General features: G+C 37.5%; 3 protein-coding genes and 1 long non-coding RNA gene across 10 annotated transcripts; 2 read left to right on the forward strand and 2 right to left on the reverse strand.

The window, feature by feature from the left end:
* Positions 1 to 719: 719 nt before the first annotated feature.
* On the forward strand, positions 720 to 19,668 carry inpp4aa (inositol polyphosphate-4-phosphatase type I Aa). 6 transcript variants are annotated; one of them, XM_058393271.1, is made up of 25 exons: positions 1,256 to 1,456; positions 1,549 to 1,656; positions 7,446 to 7,706; positions 7,847 to 7,891; positions 8,587 to 8,705; positions 8,806 to 8,922; positions 9,033 to 9,112; positions 9,246 to 9,354; positions 9,538 to 9,628; positions 10,116 to 10,263; positions 10,364 to 10,494; positions 10,704 to 10,808; positions 11,112 to 11,220; positions 11,658 to 11,675; positions 12,407 to 12,605; positions 13,384 to 13,602; positions 13,726 to 14,035; positions 15,194 to 15,226; positions 15,320 to 15,492; positions 16,356 to 16,479; positions 16,985 to 17,252; positions 17,419 to 17,516; positions 17,595 to 17,707; positions 17,875 to 18,029; positions 18,187 to 19,668. In XM_058393271.1, the coding sequence occupies exons 3-25, from the start codon at positions 7,607 to 7,609 to the stop codon at positions 18,317 to 18,319; spliced, it is 2,997 nt and encodes a 998-aa protein (XP_058249254.1). In that variant the 5' UTR covers positions 1,256 to 1,456; positions 1,549 to 1,656; positions 7,446 to 7,606; the 3' UTR covers positions 18,320 to 19,668. The 6 variants fall into 6 exon arrangements, with proteins under 6 accessions (XP_058249251.1, XP_058249257.1, XP_058249252.1 ...); XM_058393268.1 differs by lacking the exons at positions 1,256 to 1,456; positions 1,549 to 1,656 and adding an exon at positions 720 to 874; XM_058393274.1 differs by lacking the exons at positions 1,256 to 1,456; positions 1,549 to 1,656 and adding an exon at positions 720 to 874 and having other exon boundaries at positions 13,726 to 13,867.
* Positions 4,143 to 5,706, reverse strand: LOC131355067 (uncharacterized). The gene is made up of 3 exons (XR_009204819.1): positions 5,510 to 5,706; positions 5,091 to 5,163; positions 4,143 to 4,957 (listed from the first exon to the last, which is right to left on the reverse strand). It is a non-coding gene; the product is annotated as an uncharacterized LOC131355067 (long non-coding RNA).
* A 1,189-nt stretch (positions 19,669 to 20,857) lies between the features above and the next one.
* Positions 20,858 to 25,341, forward strand: si:dkey-4e7.3 (uncharacterized protein LOC402865 homolog). Of its 2 annotated transcripts, none has more exons than XM_058391916.1 (6): positions 20,858 to 20,930; positions 21,677 to 21,868; positions 22,647 to 22,826; positions 22,962 to 23,073; positions 23,202 to 23,338; positions 24,994 to 25,341. In XM_058391916.1, the coding sequence occupies exons 2-6, from the start codon at positions 21,689 to 21,691 to the stop codon at positions 25,339 to 25,341; spliced, it is 957 nt and encodes a 318-aa protein (XP_058247899.1). In that variant the 5' UTR covers positions 20,858 to 20,930; positions 21,677 to 21,688. The 2 variants fall into 2 exon arrangements, with proteins under 2 accessions (XP_058247899.1, XP_058247900.1); XM_058391917.1 differs by having other exon boundaries at positions 20,898 to 20,930; positions 21,674 to 21,868.
* LOC131354362 (cytochrome c oxidase assembly factor 5) lies at positions 25,255 to 27,379 on the reverse strand. Its single transcript, XM_058391920.1, has 3 exons — positions 27,137 to 27,379; positions 26,116 to 26,199; positions 25,255 to 25,916 (listed from the first exon to the last, which is right to left on the reverse strand). Exons 1-3 carry the CDS (start codon positions 27,236 to 27,238, stop codon positions 25,875 to 25,877), a joined length of 228 nt encoding a protein of 75 aa, XP_058247903.1. The 5' UTR covers positions 27,239 to 27,379; the 3' UTR covers positions 25,255 to 25,874.
* Positions 27,380 to 27,645: the final 266 nt, after the last annotated feature.

Here is a 27,645-nt window from a genome sequence, read left to right on the forward strand (position 1 = left end):
TGTTGTTTTTCTTTAATTGGACTAAATGGTCTCCATAAACTATACATGAGCTGAATCAGGTCTATTTGGAGCAGGAAAAACACTGAAAGGGTCTGTATGACCAGGATGAATAAAAACTACAGTGAGGAACAACGTCTGCGTTAGTAGTACTCCATGAAAACCTCTAGATGGCGCCATTTTCCCGAGGTTTATAGCGAAGTGTAACCTGCACTCATCTGAACACTACTATTCCATTCAGTTTTATTTGCAGAGCAATTTTACCGAATGCACAACGACTTCCGCCCTACAATAATTTAATGTAATTTTATTATATCTTATATCACATCTAATAAATAATCATTTTAAAAGACACTTTTTGGTAACATGCAAAATGACCTCATCTATCGATATCAAAATATTATGGTGGCTGACATGGGAAAACATTTTGCGTGCATGTTTGCAGATATTTTCTGTTTTTGCAGTATCTGCATGTGTTTTCACTGTTAGCAGGTGTTTCCAGTATTTGCAGATAAATGTGTTCCGTTTAGGTCTACCATGAGGTCTGTCTTGGTATTATATACACAGCCTGTGTTTGAGCCTAGTTAGATCTGACCACTGACCTGTCTTGGTAAATTTGGTGCAATACATTACAGCTGTAACGTCACCGGACGTCAGCGAAATTTGGGCGAAATTGCGCACGACGCGACTGAGGAGGGGGCGGAGCCTTTGGCGAGCGAAATCTGACGTCACGCTGAATGACGGAGTGAAAGGGCGAGTCTAGGGTCTATATACACTGCAGAGAAAGCGGATCAGTTGCATATACAATCTGTGAAAAGTAAACAAAACGAATAGACGTGCATACATTGCGAAAATGGAGCGTGGTGGTGAGTAAAGCGTAAGTTCATTTATTTGTCTTTTACTGAATGATGGGCAGGTTTGCATCGTGGCGGTTTAGATGAAAGCAATAAACAAACATGACCAAATTTCATCAGTCTTACTCGAGAGTGTGGGCAGTGGGTGATTGCTGAAGGCGTGTCGGGTGTGAACTGAGTGCTTGTGGCGGATATTTAATGCATTGAGCAGCATTATGTGCCATATGTAACGGAAGCCTCGCTGTCTTCTACTCATTTATATCCTCTCTCCTCCTCTCCATGGTGATCTCGGCGCTTAGGGTTTTAGTAGGATGCTGCAACATCGATGGTACGTCGCTGTATTTCAGAAACAGAAAAGATAAATCAGCTCTTCTGTTGCTGTCTAAACGCATTAAGATTACCGTTGCTTTCAGACCGCTGCGTTTAAGGCCTGGCTAATGAATTTCCTGTTTCACTGTCTTTGCTTTGGATTCCGTTTGCTGCAGGCGAGTTGAGTCTGTATTTAGACAGGCGATGCTTATTTTCTGCCTTATTCCAGATGTTGTGTCGTTATTAGTTGGGATTACTGTCTGTGATGAGTCCTCAGCGTAACATCATCAAAACAAGTGGGTCTCTCATCATTAGACACAATGTAGCATTGTTGTAAACACAAGTGCTTCACTGTTATGACCGTTTCCTCCTTACTGGTTTCTTGTAGCTTTATTACATAGAGCCGTGGCTAGCCATTGTCAAGGTGCTGCTCTTGCTATGTTAAAATATCCTCTCTGGACCAGGCAGTGTTATTACCGATCACATTTGGTCATTGGTAAGTGAGCAATTCTCATGTATAATATTTATTCCAAAAGCTTATAATGGTAACTACTACTTTATGGTTTTTTAAGATAAGATAATGTCAGAAAATAATAGTGAATGTAATGTGAAATCATGCTGAAAGTTGAGATATTTTATTGCTCACTAACTCCTTTGTTGCAAAGTGTTAGTTTTAAACAGCACCACAAGAGGAAATCAAACACCAAGGCCAGAGTTTCAGGCCAGTAACCAATGGTGTTGGTAAAATTAAATGTGTCTAGACATACAGCTGTTAGAGCAGTGAGTTGCAACAGACACTGTGACCTGACTCTACTTGACCAAACAGGAAAAGTAAGTCTGTATTGATATTATATATAAATCCAAGAAAATCATGCATGCATGAAAAGAAACACATGGGAGAAACGTTCTTAGTATTTATGCTGTGTATAAATAAAGTGTATGGTAAACGTGCCAAAAGTGTGCACAGTTATGTTGTGACAGTTAGTAACTGTTTATTGAAAGCTTTGATGAAAACTGGGTTCAAGTGGCGAAGAACGTTTCCGTTTTAAAAGTATTTCAACCTTATATGTCTTAAAATAAATTCATTCGAAACATTTCCATTTTTTGTTTCCTAAATGCTTCAAACACAATGAAAATAAACTATGTGTACATGAACCTGGGTTTATATTGATAAGAAGATACAAAAATGTCCACAGATATTTACTGTTTCTGCTCCAACATTGTGAGGGACAGTTAGAAAGAGCACAGAATACTTATTTGTGGGAAAAGCTGGATGAAATTAGGATCTGCAGTGCAGGCGGTTCTGACAGTATCTCTGGAGTGGGGAGGGATGCTGTTTAACTGGGTCGGTCTGGCCTGATTTGTCCTAGCAGGGAGTCCACTTCAACCTTTGCTGTAAGACAGCAGTGATTATTAACAAGGTCTGTCATGGATATTCAACAGCATATTCATATTCATGGACAGATTTGTGCTGCAATTCATTATATGACAGTTTAATAAAACCATGGAGAATCCTGTTTCTACATATATTTTATCAACACATTTTTACAATTTAGTTGGTTGCTTTTGACAGCTGTAACTTCACTAATTCCATTATAATTAATTTTGTATATTTAATACTAAAAGTATAGCTGCAGGGGCTCTGTTGATTTGTAACACATATTAGTGTTTTATAATCATTGTTTTCCTTTCATTACTGTGTCTTTAGGTACATTTGAGGCATATTTTGTGATATATTGTTATAAGAATTTGTAGTGTGGCTTAGATTCAATGTCTGTAGGATGATATTAAGTCATCATGCCTTCTGTGTGCATCACAAGACTGATCCAGACCCATGGTATAGCAAGGAGCAGTACAGGAGGGCCTTTATACCTGTTACTATGAGACTGTATAACTCTGCCCAAAACTGACAGTGCTTTTAGGACAATAAACATCTCAATGCAGCACTTTCACATTTCACAATGATCTGCATTTTGTTTATTTGATCAGTCTAGTCAGCTCTTTTTATTTTTGCCATAGTCTGGCACTTTATTTTATCGTGAAACGTGAACAGGATCACTTGCCACTTCATCATCCATATATCATTCTATTTATAGCTTACTTTTTTGCTAATTATCATAAGATTATATTTGCAGTATCCTTGTAATTTGATGTGTCTTGTTTGTTACTGCATGTTTGATTCCCTCAGGGATCAAATAAAGAACATATTCCATCTGGTCCTGATGTCAAGTCATGTCAAAAAGGTATTTGAGGTTCTGGTTAGTGAATAGATTTTTTTCTGCACAACTCAGCATACATGAAGGAAATGAATTAGGAAATGCTGTTTGATCACAGGAGCTAGGCCAGAAGGTGGTCTGTGATCACGCAGCTCTGATATCATCTGACTCAGCTTGTTTACTGAACAAGTGTTGGGCATCTATTTCAGTTACTAATGCCGAGTTGTTCCATAAAATTCCTTCAGTTTACCATCTGCTGTTTATTGGCTTTGAGATTGTTTGACTGAGTTCAGCCTTTTCAGCTCAGTTCAACATTTTGCTTGTTGGTTACAGTATTTTTCTCCTCAAATGATAAGAGAAACTACAATAGGGAACTTTTCTTTAACCATTTGTCTGGTTTAATAAATAGCACAGAGGGCTGCCTTTAATCAGAGTTGTTAAATTGCCCATGATGAAGACAGAGGGTACAGTGCTACGGAAAATAGATAATGCAAGATGCTGCATGTTAAGACTCATCATATGATACCTCTTTAGTGTTGTGAAGAACACTGTGTCACCTGACCGGATTTACTTTGGCTTGATGCTACATTTCTGGCATTATTTTTTAAGCAGTCTATAAACCATTGTTTTTCTGTGTTGGAAGTATTGTTGTAGACTATCACTGGACTAATATACACTATACGAATGTACACTATATGTCCAAAAGTATGTGGACATCTAACCATCATACATGTGGGTCAAGAGTAGAGACGGATACAAATGCAGTTCAACTCTTTTAATAAGGGCAAAGGCAGAGAAATCCAAAACGTCACACAATTCAAAAGCCAGAACAATAATAATTGATAACAAACAGCTTGGTAAAGTCAGGGGTAAAGCACAAACTGAGTGTTTGCAGAGATGGCAGCAAAGAGAGTCTCTTATGTGTACTTGATTTAAAGGGAAACAGGTGTGTGTATAATCAAAAGTCATTGGCCATATTTGTAAGTTGTGGTGTATGTATGTGGTGTAAGTGGATTACATGACATACATGGGCCTGACAGCTAAAATATGAAATGATAATATGTTAATAAGGTTCAGAGAACGAGTCTTTGGAACAATAGGATGATGTCTCGCATTTAAAAACAGGTAGTCCCATTATATAAATGTGTGGGGTCAGTGTTATAAATTCACCACATAGTTCAACATTTAATATGGATTAGATTGATACTGAAGAAGCCCTTAGAAATACTTTGGTTAAACATAGTTTAGATGAGCAGGTTTAGTTCATATAGTCTCTCAGACCAACATTCTTGCTCCTTAATCAAATTATTCCCATAGTTTACACATCTACATCTACTTCCTCTAAATGTATCGATATCACTCAAGTGCACTGAAGACAGTAACAGAGAAGGCTCAAGCACAAATAAAGAGAAGAAAGTGTTCTTAAACTTCCTTATTAAGCACAAATTCCAGGATGTGGTTGTAAGACATGAGTGTATCATAAAATAAGGAAGGTGCAGCTGGCTGTGGAAGGTCTGGCTGACGTGCACTCTTTGTCTTGCATTCATGATGTCACACTTTACCACGGAAAGCAGATCATTTCTGTCAAGAGAAGAAGAACAGGGGGATTTAGCTGCTGTGTTTGTATATGTGCTTTGCACAACCTAGCTGAGATAGTGAGTGTTGTGCAGACAAGTCCAGAAATCTGAATTCTATGTATATCCTAGATGAAGACCTGAATGGTGGGAAGAAGTTTCTCCTCACTCTCTCTCTTTGTTAGTCTTCAGGGAGTAGAAACAGTTCCCTGACTGAAACAGAGAGAAGAGTCTATTGCTCCCATGTTCTTTGACTGTTTTTCACAAAATTGTAAATTGTAATTTAAGTTCAGAGACATGTATTTTGTCTGGAATGATCAAATGAAGAGGAGCTTGATGCAAACTAATTTGGTCCACAATGGAAATGCTACAAAATGCACAAAGTTTGTATATTCTTACATGAACATTGTACATTAGTTCTGGTCCACTGATTGGACAAATGGTGTCCCAGTAGTGCTGAAATTGAGTATAATTTCCATTGTTTCACTTATTTGTATTCAATACATAAAATTCCAATTCTAGCAATAGTCTGTTAAACTGAAAGAGATACTACACTTACCATTCGGTCTGTGTGTTGCGTGACAAATCGCGGCTGTTCTGATGTTCAGTATAACAGCAATCTTCTCCATCTGATATTGCTTTTTTATGCTGTATGCATTTCTGCATCAAGTAGAATAAATGATGTTTTGCAGCTTTGTCCTTTGTGTTCATGTTCCCATTGAAGAGATTCACATGTGCTGAAGGATGGGCAGCCTCTGTGTTGTGTGGGAACTGACAAAAAAGGAAAAAGTCTGATTCATGGCCATGAGTCACACTTCAGGAAAGAGCACTGCACGTTACAGCACAATGGATCCATTTAATATTGCATTAACATTACTACAAATTGAATTCTATTTTTAAAATTAATTTGGGAGTAGTGAGTAGTCTTCTTCCCGCATCTTTCCTGATTAGGAGAAAAAGACGTGATGTTATGTAATGTTTCATGATCGTTGTTTTTACTTCATTAATATATAGGCTAAGGCAAATTTTAAAGAAAAAAATATCGAAAATGAGCTTGGAGTGGTGGAGACATAAACAATGTGGCATGCCAGTGCTGATCTTTAACTATAGAAGTTCTGATTATAGTTCTGATGGTTAATTTTTTTTTCTCTTATCAGCTGTCTTTGTGAGAATTTTGCCAATACAGCCATGTTCACTGTGGGTGAATCATGACAGTGCAGTTATTATTAAAACACTAATTGTGATATTGATAGAATTGTGGGTAGCACAATATAGTCAGATGGATGTCTGTGGGTTGTTGGGTGACTTTAATGCTGTAGGCTGCATACCATCCAATATCAGAAGAGAGCCCACTGCCTTCTGTCAAGGCTACAATCTGTCCATTTTTATAGCAGCACATAGATATCTACCTACTGGACTGACCTGTAGATGCTGCACTGAATATTGTACCATTTACACATTCTAGTATACAAAGGAAAGGATTTTGTAAATATAATAGTTTATATTCCTATATCTTTGAATGTTTTGTTAATGAGGCTTGGGTTTTAATGCCATGACAATACTAAGGGAGCCTTTCAGCAAATGTACCCAGTTTCAGCTGCCAACACTGCAGGGATATATAATCTGCAATCCTGTCTCATCATTGGTTCCACCAGTCTCACCTTACTTAAATTAATATCTCAGCTTCCTTTCTTCTCACACTTGCTGGATATATTGGTGTGGTGCTGAGATGTGAATGGTAGAGATTTTTTGGTGAAACATCTGAAAAAAACAAAAGACTAATAAATGCATGATGACTGACTTTTTAGATTGTATCTGTTCTAATGAGCTCATCATAAGAAAGTCATCAGAATATGAATCACCAAACCCCCTGTGAAGCTCTCAGCTGTGATAACCACAAAGAAGGCACAAAAAAATATCATACATAGCTACTATCTATTATTGGACATGTAACATTTAAAATAGGGGAAGTGCAAATTGGCGGTTCTAAAGTAACCAGGTGAAGGTTATGAGCATATAAGAACTCACACACTCTCTCTCTCTCTCTCTCTCTCTCTCTCTCTCTCTCTCTCTCTCTTACTTGATTGGTTCCAGAAAACAGCCAGATTTTCAGACATAATGCATAGCACATTTTCTATCTTGTGATAGAAAATGGTTATGGTCACTTTCTAACAGTGACCATACTTAAGCATGATCTCGTGTGTGTTTTTCTGAAGAGATATAGCGTTCCCAACTGCTGTCAGTCCAAACTGCTTTTAAGAGCTTATTTATGAGTAGAATATATTGGTGCCAGTCTCATAAATGCATGATTAGATCACTTAATTCTTTGGAAATTTCCCTTTCAGCACAAATGAATAACAGTCAGGCATGTTTACCTGCTTCAGATCTTCTGCTTATTAAGCATATCTGATGCTCTGTGCCTAATTTGTCTTGGCAATGGTTGACAGGTGTTGGGAATTTGATATTTCTGTTCACCCTCCCTCTTCTTTGTCCAGGTTTTCCCAGAAAACTAGTTTATGGAGTGAAGTAGACCTGCACACCTCACCTTCACAGCGCCACAGGTGTGAGGGCACTTGTCCCCTTCCAAATTATCAATACTACTCTCCAACGTAAGTCTCCAAAATCCTAGAAGTTTTTTGTTTTAATCGCAACAACAATGGCGGGGAAAGAGCGCAGTCCTCGTCACCGGCCCTGGTCTGTGTACCGTGCGAACACATTTGATATCGCTGCAGAAATGATAGGACTCACATTGACAGGTAAGAAATAGACTTTTGTTATTTGGTTGCTGAATACTGCATTATTTGTTTATTTTTTGATTTATGAACAACTCTGTAAATTATAATCATTAATCATGCGCAAACATACAGAGACAATGTATTCAATAATCTGTGTTTAGGGAACAGTCAGGATCCTGACGAGCCTGTGTTAGAGTTCAGTCTGGGTAAGTAGCAGACAGAAACGTGGCACTGTAATAATCTAAAATATATTTGCACTAAAACAACAAAAAGGTCGTTGATCATCTTTTCTATTTGGGTGAGAGAGGAACAAACAGCTTTAGGGATGGTTTATTCTGGGCTATATAATTTTGCTCTGTAAAATATTTTATATCAAACTAGATTACAAGCACATTAAATATTCAAGTATTTTCAACTCTTTTTAAAACTTAATTAAAGATTTAGTAGAAAGAAATATACTTTTTGAAATAGCCTTTTGAATGCAAATACTTAAAACCTGTATTCTAACTCAAGCTTTAATTTTATCTATTTGGTTTGTTGGTTGGTTGGTTGGTTGTTGAGATTTCTTTGTGGTTATTAAAATGTGTGGATTTTTGTTAAAAGATCAGTCTTCTGTCAAAGTTTGCAAAAAAAATGCATTAGATTGGGAATGAAAGAATGAATTTTTTGCACATCCAAGTTAAATTATCATTAACACAAGATAACATGTCTTTAACGCACAGTACAATATGAACATAATGTTTAAATAAAGCTGGTTGGTGGTTTGGCTACTTGATATTGCTCCCTAATAAGTGTGTTTGATGGTGTGCATCCAGGGTTGCTGGGATGGACAGAGTGACCCTGACTGGGATAAAGCAATTACTAAAGATAAACGAATGAAAGATTTATTTCTTATTTTCAGCATGTAGTGAGTTACTGACTCCAACATTGGAGCGTAAACCCAGTAGCTTTGTGGCTGTGAGCTGCACCACCCCTCCTCAAGCGTTTTGGACGAAGCATGCTCAGACTGAGATCATAGAGGTGAGAGAGGTTGCACTGAGCACATAGTTATTAAGGTATTCATAACTGAAATGGTAAAATATAGCTTGATAAAATGAATGTGTTTCGCTTCTCATTTAAGGGTACAAGCAACCCGATCTTCCTCAGTAGCATTGCTTTTTTTCAAGACTCTCTGATTACCCAGCAGACTCAAATGAAACTTTCTGTCTATGATGTCAAAGACCGTTCACAGGGCACGGTGAGAAGATCATAAATGATCACAAATGACTTTTTATACAAAATTTAATATTCACTTTCACAAGATTACATTGTACACCATGGAGTCATCACCTCTGTGTGTTTCCTTAGATGTACCTGCTTGGTTCTGCAATGTTTACAGTGAAAGAGCTACTGCAGGACAAATATCATAGGCTACACCTCACACTGAGGTATGTGAACTCCATACAGGACATCTTAAATATTGCTTTGTAATGATGTACTGTATATTTAAGGCTTATTAATCAAACAAAGATTTGCTGTAGCACTTGTCATTGGTTAGATTTTTCATGTTTAATGACTCAGATCAGCAGAGAATGAGAAGATGGGCAACATCACCATTATTGCCTGGCAGATGGAGGAGAAGAAAGACCAGAGAGCCCCACTGGCTCGCTCAGACACAGTTAATGGCAGGGTGAGTGGAGTTTATATTGTACAGTCAGAGAAACATATTATGAATTTTGAAAATTAAAACCATATCACAAAACAAACTAATTAAACTGGCTGTACAGTAAATTGTGTAATCTAAATTCGTGGTTAATTTTTAGCCACCATTTATGTTCTTTTACCCTTGTGTTATGTTTTCTGTGTATTACAGATGGTGCTGCCTGTTGATGAGAGTCTGACTGAATCCATGGGAATGAAATCAAAATCTGCTTCGCTGTGCAAAGACCCACTCCTAAGGGCAGGTTAGAATCGAAACATTTTCTCACTAGTGGGCTGTGAAGGAAAATCATCATTTTCTAACAAATATTTCTTGCATATGTCTCAAAATTGTGCATATTAATGTTCAAGGCGGTGCGGTAAAGGCTCCTAAATTCTTTACAATTTCTACAGAATGGTTTGTATTGTTAGAAAGCATTCAGTGTGTGTATGTATATACGTGAGCATTTAATCTGACTGTCATGTCTGCCATGATGCTTAATCTCACAGAAGTCATATTCGTTAAAACATTTATGCTATGAAAAAAGATTCTATCGGATACCTTTAAGGGCTTTTCATTTGGAACTTCTGGGAAGATTCCAATTATTTTAAGTAGATGGTTTCCCATTCAGAAAAGGGTTTAACTAAAAACCTTAATGATATTCGAACATGTACTTACCTTGAGATTTCAGAAATATTTATTTGTCAAATTATTTGATATCAATGAAAATATTTTTTAAATAATTGTTGTAGTATTTGGAGGTACAATATCACGGATGTACCGTTTGCCCACCACGGATGGGAACCATCTGCGTGTCCTGGAACAGATGGCAGAGAGCGTGCTGTCACTTCACATACCCAGACAGTTTGTAAAATTGCTACTGGAGGAAGATGCTGCCAGGTATTTCCCAGAGTATTTAAATGTGTCTGTTAATTCACGTAGAGTTATTTTCATGTTTGTGCATATCATTGATTATATAAACATATAACTCTGTGTGAAGGGTGTGTGAGCTGGAGGAGTTGGGGGAGTTGTCTCCATGTTGGGAGAATCTAAGGAGGCAGATCATTACGCAATATCAGACCATCATCCTCACCTATCAGGAAACGCTTAGTGACCTGCATGAGTACAAGGGTAGAGATTTCCCTCTCCTTATAGACTTATAAGCAAAACAAATCAAATATTAGCTTAAATACAGTGTTTCATGTTACCAAAATGTTATGTTGCTGCACATCTGATTCAAAATACATCAGAGTAACTAATAATATTAAATAATGTCATTTTAATGTTACTTACCTTTATATCATATTCTTATTATCTCTGAATTTATCTCTTTTTATTAGGTCCGTCCTTTAAGTCCAGCACTCTGAAAGCAGAGAAGAAGTTGGAGTTTGTGCCGACTAACCTTCACATTCAAAGGATGAGGGTACAGGGCGAGTCAGGCTATGGTACGAATGCAGCTGTTGATATAGGATGTTAAAAAATTACAGTAATTAATATATTAGTATTAGTTATTCATGTTTTGGTCTCATAGCTTGAGTCTGTGTCTCATTTTGAGTAATCTTTATTTCGCCTGAAGAGATTACATTTCTGACTGATTTTGTATATCAAGGACATATTTTATTAACAGTGTTGGATTTTCAGACACCTTCCATCGATACCAGAAAGTCTTGACTGACTACATAACTAATCCATGACTAATCAATATCAAAGTAACATATCTCGAGCTGAAGTAATATATCTCCCTACAGAACGAACCTATGATGTGGTCACAACTGGAGCCCCTGCAGCACACCATCAAGGTTTTAAAGGCAGTGGATTGAGGAAACTAATTCAGAAGTTTGAGGAGTCCAAGAAACAGTAAGATCTAAATTTTGATCTTAATGATAACTTCTTAAATACATATAGTTTTTTTGATATCAAAAAATGGTATGGTTCCATCTATAAATTAAATGTAGTCTTGGACTAGAAAGAATTTTTTAATACAGCATTAGCAAATCATTAAGACTATTAATGATTTATTCATTTATTGAATAGATAATTCATTTACTGAATATCTTCATTTATTTTTAGATAACACTTTACATAGAGGTCAATAAAAATGGGATTACATAACCTATAATGAGTGGCTGGAGGCTTCGGGGTCATTGGCATTGCTTTCCTTGGAAATATTTGCTTCTTATTGCTGTTTCTTTCTTTTAATTAGGTATTTATTTGTTTGGGGTTTTTTTTGATTATTTATGCAAATATTTTCAGTCGTAATGATTTTTGCACTTCTATTTTTGTTTTCTAATCAGTGCATATGAGGATGAAGGGTGAGTTTTGGTGAAGCAGAAGATTTTTAATTAGTTTTTTATTGTGTTATTATTGTGTTTATTGTGCTCAGTGTTTCGCCACTTTTAAATTGAGTAAACTGGCAAATATGTGTTCAGAAATGTATTTATTTGGGTTTGTTTTTCACCATTGAATGCTCGTGTGTGCTGCACTCACTTGTGATTGCACACTCTATGACCAACAGTTGTGGATACCTGACCATCACTCATGACCATGAGTGCTTCTTGAACATCACAAGCCAGATTTAGTGTCTCTTTGGACCTTGGAGTGTGCCTGTCAGGATTTGTGTTCATTCTTTCCCAAGAGCATCAGTGAGATCAAACACTAATTTTGAGATGGGCTGTGGTGCAATTAGCCTACCAGTTCCTCATAGAGGTTTCAGTGGAGTTTAGTGTCAAGGCTCAGGCCTCTCAAGATCTTCCACTCCAACACTGGCAAACCATGTCTCCATGAAACACGCTTTGCGGCAACAGTTATGTGCAGGTGTCCATATACTTTTGACCATATAGTGTATTTATTTAAGTCTACACCTATACATATTGTATGTGTTTGTGGGTGTGTTTGTGGTTCTCTGTGTCTCACCCACACATCCACTAGAACTAGATCTGGATGGGAATAGTAACAGATACAGGGAGAGAGAGCTTAGACACAAGCACATCGAGATTCACTTTTCATCTCCAAATCCTCTTTATTCTGTTCCTTCTGTCCACAGTGCTGCAGAGTCCCATTCCCATTCCCATTCCCATTCAGGAGTTTACCAGCCACAGGATGTGGTAAGAGCAAAAGAGATAATTTCCCACATTAACACCCTGAAGACGCAAGTCAGCTACTACACAGAGCGCCTGTCACGGGCTGCAAAAGAGCGCTCTGCTAACGCACTGGAAAGAACCCTCGGCATCCTCACAGAGAAGGTCAGTCAGCCTGCTAATCAAACCTCTTTGTTGGGGCTTCACCTGATGCAGGACCCTTTCTCTGGTTATCTAGCATTATGCCATTCATTATTCATACTTTAATTTTTATTTGAAGTCTTGTTTCTTTTCTCTTTTATTATAATTTGGATGGCATGCAGGACACACATGCATATTCAAATACATGTTTATTTGCATTCTTTTAATAATCATAGAATACACAGAATCATTCAACACAACTCACAAAAAGCAGACAGAAAAGCCAAGGTCTTAAGCAATGACAGCAAAACATGAGGAACAAAGACAAAACAAGAAAAAAACCCAGCTTGGTAATCAGACAAATATACTTCCCAAGACTACACTAAAGGACTTAAATAAGGAAGCAATGATCAGAAAGTTCCAGTGAAAAGAGAAGGAGATGGTGTAGTCCATTTCTTCCAGTTGGTGAAGCTTCTCCACGGTACTTCAGATTGTGTCATTTTATCAAACCGACAGAAGTGATGACAGTTATTTATTTTTAAACTTAGTATAGTTCACCAAATTCAGGTACCTTCTTAAGTCCTTTCATATCTTACATTAGTCACCTCGTACTACTTTTTCAAATCGGTCATAAACACATAAACATAAACATGTTTGTAATTCTACTTTGTGGAAATGTGTTTTTTGGTATTGTGAAATAGTCTTTCTTTGATTATCCACATTCCAAGTTCTTCAGTAGCAGTCTCTTTTCTTTAAATAAGTCTTCACAGATTAAATTGTAAGTGTTTCTCTCTTTCCTCAGACAAGGCAGCTGGTGACAGTGTGTGACAACAAACTGCTAGCTATAGCCATCCAGGCTCTGAGTGCAGCACGGCCAGAGTTCATCGCCTCTAAAACCTCTCCCTCTGGGCCGGACACTGAACGTGTGGTTCTGCGTAATGACCAAAGCTCTTCACAAGCCAAGTGGACTGGTAAAGGGAACAGAGCGTCCATGAACGTGGACTGGCATGAGGAGGAGTGGGTATGAGGCCACAACTGGCAGAAAAATATTAATGGATGTGCAGTAGGAAACCATTCATCCCTGTATAGACTTTCTTATTCAGATAGTTATCCTTCTCTCTCAATCTCTCTCTCTCTACTGTAGGAGAAGGTGTGGTTGAATGTGGACAAAAGTATGGAGTGTGTAATCCACTGTGTGAACAGGCTGTTAATGAGGGAGCGGTTGCAGAGCGACAGTAGTGAGGACGTCTTCCTCTCTGACCAGCAGCCCAACACTAGCAAGAGAGGTAGCCATGGCAATGCCTTCTGGATCAACCCCAGCAACCCATCCTCATCATCTTCCTTGTGCATCCCTTTATCCTCATCACATCATCTTCCTGATTCCCATTCAGCTTTATCATCCCCTTCATCATCTCTGAGTCCTGCATGTGTAACCAGTTCTCACAGATCGACCTGTATGTCCAGACTCTTTATATTTTTAGTGTTCTAAAACAGCACTGTTCTTTCAAATGGTTTCACTTTTACATCCCCTTTTACCTTTTACTTGATATCCAGTATTACATGCAGTGTGAACAGCTAGTTGTGTTTTAGTCTATCCATATAATGAACTAATGAAATCAATAGAGTTGAGAAGTGTATTAAATGTTTCACTGATGGCATAATAAGAATGATGTGGGGCAAATATTGCACACACACACTCTCTCTCTCTCTCTCTCTCTCTCTCTCTCTCTCTCTCTCTCTCTCTCTCTCTCTCTCTCTCACACACACACACACACACACACACACACACACACACACACACACACACACACACACACACACACACACACACACACACACACACACAATTAACGTTTTTCATGTCCTTAATGCCCTACTTGGTTCATGTCATGTTTCCTCCAAATACCAAACATGGCAAACAGAGAATCTATAAATCTTTCCTACAAAATCAAAAATCTGTCATAGTTCTGTCAGCTGTCCTTTAAATTTGTTAGTATTTGTATATTGTGTACTCTGATTGATGTGTGCTTTACCTGTCTACTTTTAGTTACTCCTCCAAATAGAGATCTAATCTAGAGTTTGTTTCAGTTTGTATAATCATCTGAAGCGCAGTGACGCGACTGTCACTGAGAGACTGAGAGAGTCTGCACTCCAGGCTAGAAATACATCAGCCCTGCCTCTTTCTTTCATACCATTCTGTTTACAACCATTGGTGGGTGCTGTTGCACTTGCTTCTAGAAAAGTCCAACATAAGTTTTTCAGGGGTTGGACTTGGCCCCTTAGTTCCAGTGAAAGGAACTCTTAATGCTTCAGCATACCAAGACATTTTGGTCAATTTCATGCTCCCAATTTTGGGAAATGAAGTTGAATGAAGCATGAAGTTGTCCAAAATGTCTTAGTATGAAGCTGAAGCATTAAGAGTTCCTTTCACTGGAACTAAGGGGCCAAGCCCAACCCCTGAATTCAAAAACAACACCTGTATTCAGTGATTTGGAGGAGTGTCCCGAAGCCAATATAGTGTATGTTAAGAATGCTCATATACATACTTCCAAATTTCTTTGGATTTACTATATAATATCTGTAAATAAAATACATGTTCTATCCTTCTGCAGATGGAAGCCCTAATGTCGATGGCTGCTCTCCAGGTGAGCCACGCGTGTGCATTTTGCTTGTTCAGAATAGTTTTTCCCTACTGTATCATGCAGTACATCAGAGCTGTTATCTGTGTGCTACTGCAGGTGAATGGAGTGATGCCCTGTATCCTCTATTGACTACACTGAATGAGTGTGTAGCCATGATGAGTGACATGGCAAAGAAATCCATGGTGTTTGTGCTGATGCAGGACTGCGCTCCCACTATCGCAATGAGCCTGGCATTACAGTACCGCAGAGACGTGGTCTTCTGTCAGACGGTGAGGGCATTCACACACACACACACACACACATGGATAACTGCATGCACATTAAGCACTAATGAGAGACACTGGAAACTGCTGCATCTGCTCTAAAGTGGAAAAACACATCACTGGTCCTCTGTTACAGAGCTAAAGCTATTGATTTTCGTACAGATATAAACACAAACAGTATGTTTGCTGAATATTTTGTCATCAGCTTTTCACTTTCCTTGGGTGGTTTGTTCCTTTTCATTTCATTATTGTCTTGTTTTGTTAATATGATTAATAGCCATTTAAGGAATATGTAAATATTCTAAACACATAAACTACAGGCCAAAAGTATATTAATAATTAATAATGATTTTTTTTAAATGATTTCACAGTTTACTACATTTGGTATCACACAACCTAGCACCACATGTATAGAAACAGCAGATTTAATCTGATCTAAGAAGTTCCATGCTCTGAGTGTTATGGAACATTGACTCTTATCTTTTTTTTACTGCATTTTATTGTTTTGTTGTTTTTTTTACAACCAGTGTATTGACCCTTGAGCTCAAGTTTTCTTCTGCTAAAACACAATTTATGCACATTTTGGCATGAAATGCTAATTATAAAGTGTGTATATGTTAAACAAATGCAGAAATATAACCAGTGTTCACTAGCCACAGAAATCAATTGAACATGGACTCTGACTAAGTTGAGGTCTGAAAGAAAACTATTTCCTATCTATTTTTTAGAAGGTCTTTAAATAAGACATTAAAACTGTTGAAAGAATGTTGCATATGCAGTATATTGAAGTGTCTGTAAGAACTATTTATACACATTTTAAGAACATGCAGTTTTAGTTATTTACAGTATGAATGTGGCTCTCTCCACAGCTGGCAGCTGTGATCTGTGGTTTCGTAGCAAAGCTGAGGAACTGTTTGTGTGATCAAGGCTTCCTTAGACAACTCCATACCATCGGCTTACTGGTCCAGTTTGAGGGTCTACTTAGCACTTATGGTACGAGTGTGTGTGTTTTTGCATTTGCATTTTCTTGCTATGTGTTACTATGATAAAAAAAAGTCTTAGAGCACTAGTGAAACCTTTCTATTGCATTCTTTAATTCAACAAACAATTTTCATTACAAATTATATTACTGACAACAACTGAAATCAAAAGTAAAATGTTTGAAATGATTAAATGAATTTCAGATTTTCTTAGTATTTGGTTCATCCCCCTTTTTTTGTTTAATGATAGAGTGCACTCCAGCTGCATGGACTTTATGATTTTGTGTAAAACCTTATAGAGTGCCGTATATAATATATATATATATATAATAGAAGAGATTAGACAGGAGGAAAATCTGACTTTTTGTACAAATCTGTTAACATGCTCAATATCACATTTGCTTACATTTAAATATAGACCTAGAAATAGTGTAGAATCTTGACTATTAATTATTTTAGCTGCTTAGATTTTCAGTGCTGTCTTAGAAGTTTGGACCCCACTGTATGTTATGTTAAAGGGGAGGAGCTTGCCATGCTGGAGGACATGAGCATAGGCAGCATGGACCTTAGGAACGTCACCTTTAAGGTCACGCAGGCGACCTCCAGCTTCGGCCCCGACATGCTGCCTGTTATCACGGGGAACAGAGATGGGTTTAATGTGAGAGTACCACTGCCTGGGACAATGTTTGACGTTTTGCCACGGGAAATCCAAAACGGGATGCTGCTACGTGTACAGCCAGTTCTGTTCAACGTAGGAATTAATGAACAACAGACACTTGCAGAGAAGTACGCTTTTCTGTATATCTGTATATTTTATTTATTGTTACATGCATCTATTAAACCTTCTAATTAAATCAGATAAATCATGAAATCAGCATGAATATCACTCATCTGTGTACTGGACTGGTGTTGGCCTTACTCTGATGCTTACTCTTGTATTTTTTTCTTAAAGGTTTGGTGACACCTCACTACAGGAAGTAGTCAATACAGAGAGTCTGGCACGACTCAACTCCTACTATGATCAGTTCAAGGAAGTGCTGCCTGAGGACTGTGAGTCTTAAATCAGTTGACATGTTTGATTAGATTTGCATTTTTTGTAGTTTTTACACCCACTATCTACTCCCCCAGGTTTGCCTCGTTCTCGCAGTCAATACTGTATACCAGAGCTACTGAAATTCCTCGCTCAGAATGTGAACACCAAGAAGAATAAGAATGTGGACATCCTTTGGCAGGCAGCAGAGGTACAGTAATTTAATGTGACAGCTCATGGTTTTGCTTCAGTTTGTACCTTGACCCTTCCATCCTTCCAATGTACTAAAGAAAGATCCTGCAATTAATAATAAATTCATTGACGTCAGTGTATCTGACTGATCTCTCCTATTGTCTGCTCGTCTGTTGTTTTTTGCAGGTTTGCCGGCGTCTCAGTGGTGTGCGGGTAACCTGCTGTAAGAGTGCAAAGGACCGCACGGCCATGTCTGTAACTCTAGAGCAGTGTCTGATCCTGCAGTTGGAGCACTGCATGGCCCCACAGGTCTTAAGCCAGGCCCTGGACTGCATGCGCAGGTGAAGATCACTCACTCACTTATGTTCACTGTTAATACATCAACTGGCTGACCTGATCAGTGTCTCTCGCCTTACTTTTATGAGCAAAGAGATCTTTATTTTTTGACCAGGTATAAACATAACTCTTATGTAATCTATGTATTTTGCTTTGTCATAGTGAGGGCTGCAGGAGAGAGAACACCATGAAGAATGTGGGCAGCAGAAAGTATGCCTTCAATTCCCTTCAGCTGAAGGCCTTCCCCAAACAATATAGACCTCCAGAGGGTACTTATGGTAAAGTGGAGACTTGATTGGGACACTCAACTCCAACTGTTCTTGACCAGGCTGCTCTTCCCATCATCCTTTTTACTTTGTTGCCACTGATCTGAAGGAAATGTTACTGTGAATTCAGTCTAATAGAATCTCACTGTAGCTGGCTAAATAAGGTTGCAGGTCCCGAAATTACATAAATCACTGTTCTCATCTGACCTTTGAATATTATAACGAAGTTGATAATCAGGAATACTTGATCAAGAGTGTGATTCGGAAGAATGGGACTCCATTCAATGTATACTCAGCAACTATGCTAAGGAATTTCTTAAAAGCAACCCATGCAATTCTCACCGTTCCTTTAGTGCGTTTAGTCTGCACAGAACCTCAGTTTTACATTCCCAGTGAATGACACAGCCTTTGACATGAAAAAATATAAAATCACGAAAACAACATCAATTGTTTTTACGATTTTTCATCAGATCGTTATCAGATTGAGCATGTTTTCTTAAACATATCCTGGAGGTGTGTACATGCTGATAGACCGAATTTACAATATCATTTATGCACAATCTGCTAATGTACTCCATCAGATGCATCAAACACATAAATGAGCCTTGTTCATTTTTCTGTTCATTAAATGTGCACATTATGCTGTAACTGGCGTGTCGCGTCAGTGATGTGAAAGTGTGAGTCTAATCAAGTCTTATGTTATCACAAGGCTGTACATATAATGCTTTAAATCAGCCCTTTAGCTTATAAAGAGCAACAGTGTGCATTTTACGGGTTGTAGATTTCCAAGGAAAGGGCCTTTCTCATGCTGTTGCTAAGCACAGGTAATGTTTGTACAGTTAATACAGTGGAATGTTGTGAATAGATATTAACATCATTTTAGCAAAAGTTGTGTAAGATAATTAAGACACTATTCAGTCGTTGGTTGTTCAATGTTTGTACATGTGTTATGTAAATCTCTGGGTTTCTGTTGATATCAGTCATTATTAGTCTTACGGTATGAAGAGCATCCTCTTCTGAGTTAGTAATAAATTATTCTGTTATTATTATTTTTTTCTGAATAAACCTTAATTTTCCATGTCAAAAAAAGAAGCTCTATAAACACTTTAATATACATCTCAAACCCTTCATTATGCTTATAGCACGGAAAACTCAATTATGACACAAAAAATGTCAATATGATGAACTTACTATGAAAAGACATAATGTGAATTATTGTTTGTTTTTATTTGATGGCTATGTTACCAGTGTAAGAATACTCCAGTAACATTCTAGTATCATTCTGTTCTACATTAATGTTCCACACAAACACTGGATTAGCTGTACATAATGCAGAATTCATCTAAACATGTAGCTATTAAAACAAGTGTTATACACATTTTCCTGAGTGTTACTTTTGTGATTTACAAACAGACAGAATTGCTCGGTATTAAGCTGTGTGTGTGTGTGTGTGTGTGTGCTCTTATTTAAAAAATAAATAAATATATAAATAGTCGAAGGGAATGAGTAGTAAGGATCACACACTTGTGACTAATGACAGTAGTAATTTGTTCTCTTCTGCAGTGAGCTTTGAGAAAGGAAAATGTCTGTGTGTGTGGATACAGTTCAGTTCTGTATGTTGAGGAGGAGCCTGATGGCTTGAGGAAAGAAACTGTTCAGTACGTCTTTCCAGACAGCAGGAGGGTTAAGAGTGTTCATTCATTCAGTGTGTATATATGCCCTGATATGGACTGATGTCTTTAGAAAATTTAAGCTTGCAAAGTATTTTTTTTTATTTTATTGATTTGTTACTGATTAAAGTATGTTTTGTAAGTCTTACATAAAGTAACTATAGTAATTCAATAAGAATTACAACATTCATCCAATCAGTCACACACACACACTCACACACCATTTCACACAGTACAGACAATTTAGAGATGGAAATCAGTCAGTGCATTTTTCTATTTTAATGCATGTATTTGGATTGGGGGAGAACTCCAGGGGAACAGAAACTGTCACACAGGGAACACATCGAACCCCAAACCTCTCAACCTTGGAGGTGTGAGGAAAATGTACTAACCACCAAGCAAACATGTTATACATATCATCATCACTATACACGATACATAGACATTATTACCATAATAAAATTAACTCACAGTTAAAAAAAAAATCTCAAAAAGAAAAACATATTACTATGAAAAAAATTGAAACCAGTTTATTTATCATTTTATTTAAACTTAATTAAATAAAATGGTTTAATTTAGATTGATCATTTAAATGAATTTATTATTTATTAGTAAAGTACAAACCTATTATTTCTAACAATTTATTTTAAAAAAAACAGCACAGGGAAAACATCGTCATACATATAGTGTATTGTAGAAATGCCTTCTAGGACTAAGATGTGATATTTTTGTCATATTGCGCTCCCCACTATACATGAGATCACTGTCTTATCACACTGACATTATTACAGCTCATGAAAATGTAAGAGTGGTGTAGATGTCATTGCCGTTAATGATTAACTGAGTGGTGTGGTTAAATGCTGTAAATCCTTAACTTGTGTAACGTCTTCAAATATCTATAACGGAAATCGTATATATAATGTGTAGGAGGGCTAGGATTAGAGCTACTTCTCAGAGACAACGACATTGAGTGAGTACAGCGTTTTATACTGTTGCAAATAACTGAATTATATGATTACGCTTTTTGTAATAAGACTGAACTAGTATTTTTAGTAAAGGTCTTAAACTAACTAGTAAACTAATAAAGGTCCCCTAAGTAACTAGTAAAGGTCTTAAACTAGCAACAAAAAGATGTGAGCAAGGTAATAGTTCATGTGAAGTGTGCTGATCTGAACAGTAGTAGACTACTGTAGTAGTGGACACTTACACTCACTGAGCACTTTATTAATACTAGATTTAGTACTTTATTAGCCTCCCTTTGCTCTCAAAACAGCTACAATACTTCATGGCATGACAAGTATAAGATGGTGAAAACATTTCTTTGAAATTCTGGTCCATGTTGAAATGGTTGCATCACACAATTCCTGCAGATTTTTCAGTTGCGCTTTCATGCTGCCATTAAGCACCCATTATACCACATCTTACACCATTCTGTGTACGCTCTAAAGACTTGTGCATGAAAATCACAGTAGATCTTATTGCTGCTGTGAACATTAACCAAAGGGGCTCGTATCTGCATACTGATATGCATTGTGCTGCAGCCACACAACTGATAATTTGATTAGATAATTACCTGAATGAGTAGGTACAAAGGTTGTGTTCAGTAAGTGTAAATAATAATGTAGTTAAAACTGTTGTGGAGCAAGCATCTTATCAACAGAAGTTTATGCTATGTCATTGTGATTGTGAAATAGCAACTTCTATTCATGTCAGCAGTCAGGAAGCACCATGGTAAAGAAGTTGCTTGTAGATGTAGACTGTGGAGTGGATGATGCCCAAGCTATCATGATGGCGCTGGCTGTGCCGGATGTGCAGATCCTGGGTATCACCTGTGTTCAAGGCAATACCTCCGTAGAGAATGTGTGCAAAAACGTCCTGCGAGTCCTACAAGCTTGTGACCGCATGGAGGTAAGATGTGGAGTTGTTTGTGAACTGCATATTTTTCAGTTTTATTAAACATTATGATCTGACATATGCACTGTAAAAAAGATCCCAAGACTATATGCTGTATTCTGAAAGTTTAATTTATACACACTATATATACAGCTCTGAAAGAAAAAAAAGAGAGAGACCACTGCCCAATCTCCAGATTTGAACTCTACTGAAAACCTCTGGAATGTCATCAAGAGGAAGATGGATGGTCACAAACCATCAAGCAAAGCTGAGCTGTTTGCTTTTTTGCAAAAAAGAGTGATATAAAGTTCCCCAACAGCAATGTGAAAAACTGGTGGAGAGCATGGAGCCAAAACACATGCAAATCGGGGTTATTCCACCAAATACTGATTTCTTAATGTTATTTAGCCAAAGCATTAACACAATTTGTTTACAAATTATTTGCATTGTGTTTTATTTGAGTTATTAAAGCTCTGCAAATACTGCATGATCTTGGGTTATTTTGAAGTAGGTCATTTCCTTTAAATATACACTCTAAATAACAATAGTTATATTTTGAATTTAGGAGAAATATTGTCAGCAGTTCACAAAAAATGAAACAAAACTCTTCATCTCACCAATACATGCACCTGTAAGAAAAAACAGAAGAAACTGCTTATTTTGCAGTGGTCTTATTTTTTTCCAGAGCTGTATAATGAAAATCTTTAATTGTGCATAGTCATGCGGCACAAGATTTTTTGGCTTTAGTTTATGCTTCTTAATTAACAGACAAAGGTTTGGATATTTGTTTTAGATTCCTGTATTCAAAGGGATATCAAAGCCAATTCTTGGGCATGTTCTAAGTGCTTCGCTGTTTCATGGACATGATGGGCTTGGTGATGCTCCAGACCCAAACGCTCCTGGTTTGGAATTAGTACAGAAGGAGGGAGCCGTTTCAGCCATCATCCGCATCATTAATGAGCATCCAGGAGAGGTATACTTGTCACTACACATGACGTGGTCTGCACATAATAGTTACAGATGATTTTTAAGTTTGGTCTGTAATGGGAATTGCCTTATATTTGATTTTTAGACTTCTTGCTTGTGAAATAATTTTGTAATCTCTCAGGTATCTATAGTGGCTACAGCTCCTTTGACAAACCTAGCACTGGCAGTAAAGTTGGATCCTACGTTGCCGCAGAAGGTGAAAGGCCTGTATCTCATGGGAGGCAACACAGATTGTGAGTACATTTGTCCTGTGTTGAATCTCTTCATTCATTACATATGGTTCTTTTACCATTTTCTGTTTAATGTCTCTATTGTGTAGGTTGATGCCTAACAGTTTAACAATATAATCTTGTGTCTTTAGCTAGGGGGAACACTACTGTATGTGGAGAATTCAACTTTGCAGCAGACCCTGAAGCAGCATATACTGTGTTGAATGATTATCTGTGTCCCACTTACATCGCCTGCTGGGAGTTCACTTGCCTCAACAAATTGCCCTGGGTAAAGATTTTGTTATAAAAGATATTAATTAAAAAAAGCCTATGTAGGATTTAGGCCAAGTTGAAGAGTTTCTCTACATAGGACCTCAGTAATGGACAGTTTTGTTTCTGCTCATCAGACACACCTGGGGTCTGTTCCAGAAAGCCGGACTCGATTCTTGAACTTAGAATTGAGCTTAATTACAGGTGCATTCTGGATTAATATATATTTCTGGGTATTTGGGTATGTAGTGTTCTGATGCACAGTAATGTATCGTTCAGTGTCAACTAAATTTATAATGTTCTACCCTTTTCCCGCGAAACTCAAATAACTATCAGGCAATATGTAAATACTGTGTGAATCCTTACTGATCATCCAGTCTGGACCTCTGACAAAGACATGTCACTCTGCCTCCTGGAAATATATAGTAGAACATTAGTGATTGTTGTGGTTCAGAGGGTTTGAGACAGAGGAAACAGGAGGAAGGCTTGTGAACTCATAACTCTTTTTTTTACTTGTGCTTTTCAGCAGTTTACCACACACGGCTAGGTGTGCTCCTCTCTCTCTCTCTCTCACACACACACACACTTACTTTTTTCTTTCTCGCCGCTCACTGCGAAAGAGAACACGTTATTACTGTCATTAATCATGTGTGATATCCTTACCACTAATTCCCTTCAACTATTTTTTTTTTTTTTAAAAAAAGAGTAAGCCAAGATCTATTTTCTAGTATGTTGCATTGTGTATACTATGGAATCAGACACCTTTCCAAGCAAACAGAATACAAATGAGGTTAGGGCATCCTGCTGGTCAGTACCATGGCTTTCAGTAAAATGATGACCTTGATTTTGTCATCATTAAATCCACAAACAAAGCTGTATGTGTCTTGAGACTTGTATGGCTTCAGTGTCACTATATGGCTAGCAAGTTTGATTTGGGTTTTTTTTGTAGACATTATAGTAATGATACACTGTCAGTAAAACATGAGGTGGCACAAAATATTCCCTGACAGTGTAGAAGAATGTAAACTTTATAAAGCTCATCTATCTTGCAGTCAATATTTAGGCAGAACGTAATCACGTAAAGAGAACTTCTTTTCCAGATGTTCCATTCAACAGCTTAACATTTATTAATTAGCATTTATTAACATTGTTAAATATATTTTAAGTCAAGATTCTCTGCTTAAATACTGTGGGAGTGATCAGGGTGTATGGTATCGGGGTAATTAGCTTTGGATTGTCTCATCCTTGTATGTAAAGGGGAACAATTCAGACTTGAGGCAATTTTCCGACACATTCATCCTTTGTGTTTTGAGCATTGTGGAACAGACCCCTGGTCTCAGAAAAGCTTTAATAATAGTTTATAGAGATCTTTTTCATTGCTCTATATACAAGCTATTATGATGACATTGTGCATTTTACTTGTCAAATTCTTGTAAAGTATTATTGTATAAGTATTGTTCACCCTTTACTTACACCTTACACAATAAATAAGAATCCCTAAAGGTTCTGTGTAGAACCTTTAAGAACAAACTCTTCCCCCTGACTAAAGGTTTTAAGGAGAAACCCCTTTATTAGAGCAGAACAACACCCCTGTAACAGTACCCCTGAAGACTCATTCAGTAGTTTAGAACTGCTTATACAGTGCTTTACACTATACTGACATTGCCTTTACAGGAGTTCTGTGACGTTTGGCTAGCTCAGGATACTGCTAAATCTCGGTTCATGAAGAAGATCTTCCAGAACAGCATGGACATGAGGAACAATGAGAGGATCTGCAAAGAGCTAATATTAGGACCAGGATTTGTTCCTTGCGATTCTTTTGCCATGGCAGCTGCCATCGATGACACCTTTATCATCGAGAGTGACCATAGGGCTGTGACTGTAGAGCTCACTGGTAAACATACTAGGGCAATGATGGTGGTAGATTACCTTGATGTTCTGAACACGACTCATAAAGCTTACATTATGAAGAAGGTGGACTTAGAAAAGTTTAAAGAGCTGTTGATGAATGCTTTGAAATGACCATTTTATCAGGACCATAACTGTAGTGTAGCTGAACCACTGAATCAGATCTTATGCTAGCTTGTGTGTTTAAAGCTATTTTTTATTTTAATTGGGAAGAAAACTTAATAAATGTTCTTTAGTATAAATTACAGATGGGCAGCAGTCTTTGAGTCTTTTTTTTTTTAATCATGTTATCAAAAATCATTTGTATCTTTAATAGAATTGGTGCTAGTGTTACAAATGGTTTTGTAAGCCACTCTTTAGAAGACCAATCATTTTTCACAGCATTCTGTCAAACAAATAAATTTTTTTTATTTCAAACAGCCCTCAAGCTTTTGTGAGTCACAACAGAGTTATGTGATAACATCTCAGTCTTTGAGTAACTACAAGGAAAATCAACACATGTACATTAATCTTGTTTGGCTGACGATTTTATACAAAGCGACTAAGAACTGAGAAAGGAAAAAATCTGTTGCTCAAAGACTCAAATTGGAATTGGAAATCCCAATAGCCCAAAAGACTTAACCAATGTCAAATAAATGAAGGTCCAGTTAGTAGCCTTTTCTGCCTCTGAACCGAGATCTTGTGTCCAGCTAGAAAAATAAAATAATAAAAAGAGTACTGTCAACTTAGTGTTCAACAACATGCACGTTACAAACAAAATTGACTACATAAACATAAGGAATCCATTTTATTGCTATTAAAACTACTACTGAAAAACATCTGAAATTTGTTTTGAAAAAAAAAACACACAATAATTAAAGACAAAAGCCTCAGCCAAAAGCAACTAACCATTGAGCGTTTACATTCAAAAAAAGAAACCTGCAGGCCTTTGCAGTGTCCCTCCTTCAGACACTCACTGGGCTTTTTACCTTCCTAAAACAAACAAAGAACAGACAGGTAGATACGACATTTGAAAAGGATTCAATTTCTGTTGGCATTTTTATAAAATCAAAACATTGCTGTGAACATGTGCTCAGTTTGTATTCTAGCTTATTTCAATTTACAAAAAAAATAATTGTAATAGTCATTTAGCAAAAACCATATTAGCTGATGACGTAAGCAGTAAGAATTACACCGACCAGGCACAATTTTATGACCACCTGCCTAATATTGTGTTGGTCCCCCTTTTGCTCCCAAAACAGCCCTGACCCATCATGCACTGTGTATTCTGACACCTTTCTATCAGAACCAGCATTCATTTCTTCAGCAGTTTGATCAACAGTAGCTCGTCTGTTGGATCGGATCACACGGACCAGCCTTCACTCCCCACGTGCATCAGTGAGCCTTGGCCGTCCATGACCCTGTCACCGGTTCACCACTGTTCCTTCCTTGGACCACTTTTGATAGATACTGACCACTGCAGACCGGGAACACCCCACAAGAGCTGCAGTTTTGGAGATGCTCTGATCCAGTCGTCTAGCCATCAAATCCTTACGCTTGCCCATTTTTCCTGCTTCTAACACATCAACTTTGAGGACAAAATGTTCACTTGCTGCCTAATATATCCCACCCACTAACAGGTGCCATGATGAGGAGATAATCAGTCTTATTCATTTCACCTGTCAGTGTTTATAATGTTATGGCTGATCGGTGTACGTAACGTAACTGTGTAAGATAAGTATACTCCAAGATCAGGGTTAAATACAGTAACAAACACATACATTACTGTCTCATTCTAACAGCAACCAAATTAACATTACATTGATTTAGGAAAAACTAAGAATGAGCAAAATACTGAAGATGCAGTGATTTAAGCCTGGAATCCTGTTAGAATAAGGTTTCGTGTTAGCAATGAGCTAAGCTAAACAACCTTTACAACGCAGTCATGCTGAAGGAGACAGGCCTTAAAATCTTCTCTGATTCCGGCACAAGCACGAGCATCCTCCTCTTTATCCTCGTAGTACTGGGGCATTGTGTTTACTTTACATTCGCCCTTATTTAAATGTTAAATGGTGCTGATCTATCAATAAAAACCTACAGCGAAGCTACGTATATGAGACTGTTATGAAAGCTGCCATGTTTTCCCAGCAGCACTCGGGGGGAGATAGGCAATAGGAGGAGCTGTCACTGTCCCTACTCTCGATCCCTACCTACTGCGCATGTGCCGAAATGCGTCTGAAGTATGATGAAACGATTCACGGTAGTTTATTTATACAGCAGTTATTTATAATCTTGTTGTTGTAATACTACTAATAATATCACGGTATAAGCTGTTGTTGGCTGCAATTTCGCGCATGCGCAGTACAAATCGTGTTTCCGGTACGGATCGATACTCACTTACTACCGCTCCTGATATTTCCTCGATTTTTTTGACAATCA

This window comes from Hemibagrus wyckioides, linkage group LG06, assembly GCF_019097595.1.
Source record: "Hemibagrus wyckioides isolate EC202008001 linkage group LG06, SWU_Hwy_1.0, whole genome shotgun sequence".
Taxonomy (NCBI): Eukaryota; Metazoa; Chordata; class Actinopteri; order Siluriformes; family Bagridae; genus Hemibagrus; species Hemibagrus wyckioides.

Coding starts and splice junctions, on each gene's coding strand:
- inpp4aa (XM_058393268.1), top strand. CDS start 7,607: ATGGCGGGGAAAGAGCGCAGTCCTCGTCACCGGCCCTGGTCTGTGTAC. Junction 10,809..11,111: donor ACAGGGCGAGTCAGGCTATG/GTACGAATGCAG, acceptor ATCTCCCTACAG/AACGAACCTATGATGTGGTC. Junction 13,603..13,725: donor ACTGGCATGAGGAGGAGTGG/GTATGAGGCCAC, acceptor TCTCTACTGTAG/GAGAAGGTGTGGTTGAATGT.
- si:dkey-4e7.3 (XM_058391916.1), top strand. CDS start 21,689: ATGGTAAAGAAGTTGCTTGTAGATGTAGACTGTGGAGTGGATGATGCC. Junction 21,869..22,646: donor AAGCTTGTGACCGCATGGAG/GTAAGATGTGGA, acceptor TATTTGTTTTAG/ATTCCTGTATTCAAAGGGAT. Junction 23,074..23,201: donor CATGGGAGGCAACACAGATT/GTGAGTACATTT, acceptor TTGTGTCTTTAG/CTAGGGGGAACACTACTGTA.
- LOC131354362 (XM_058391920.1), bottom strand. CDS start 27,238: ATGCCCCAGTACTACGAGGATAAAGAGGAGGATGCTCGTGCTTGTGCC. Junction 26,200..27,136: donor AGCATGACTGCGTTGTAAAG/GTTGTTTAGCTT, acceptor TGTTTGTTTTAG/GAAGGTAAAAAGCCCAGTGA. Junction 25,917..26,115: donor TTGAATGTAAACGCTCAATG/GTTAGTTGCTTT, acceptor TTATTTTTCTAG/CTGGACACAAGATCTCGGTT.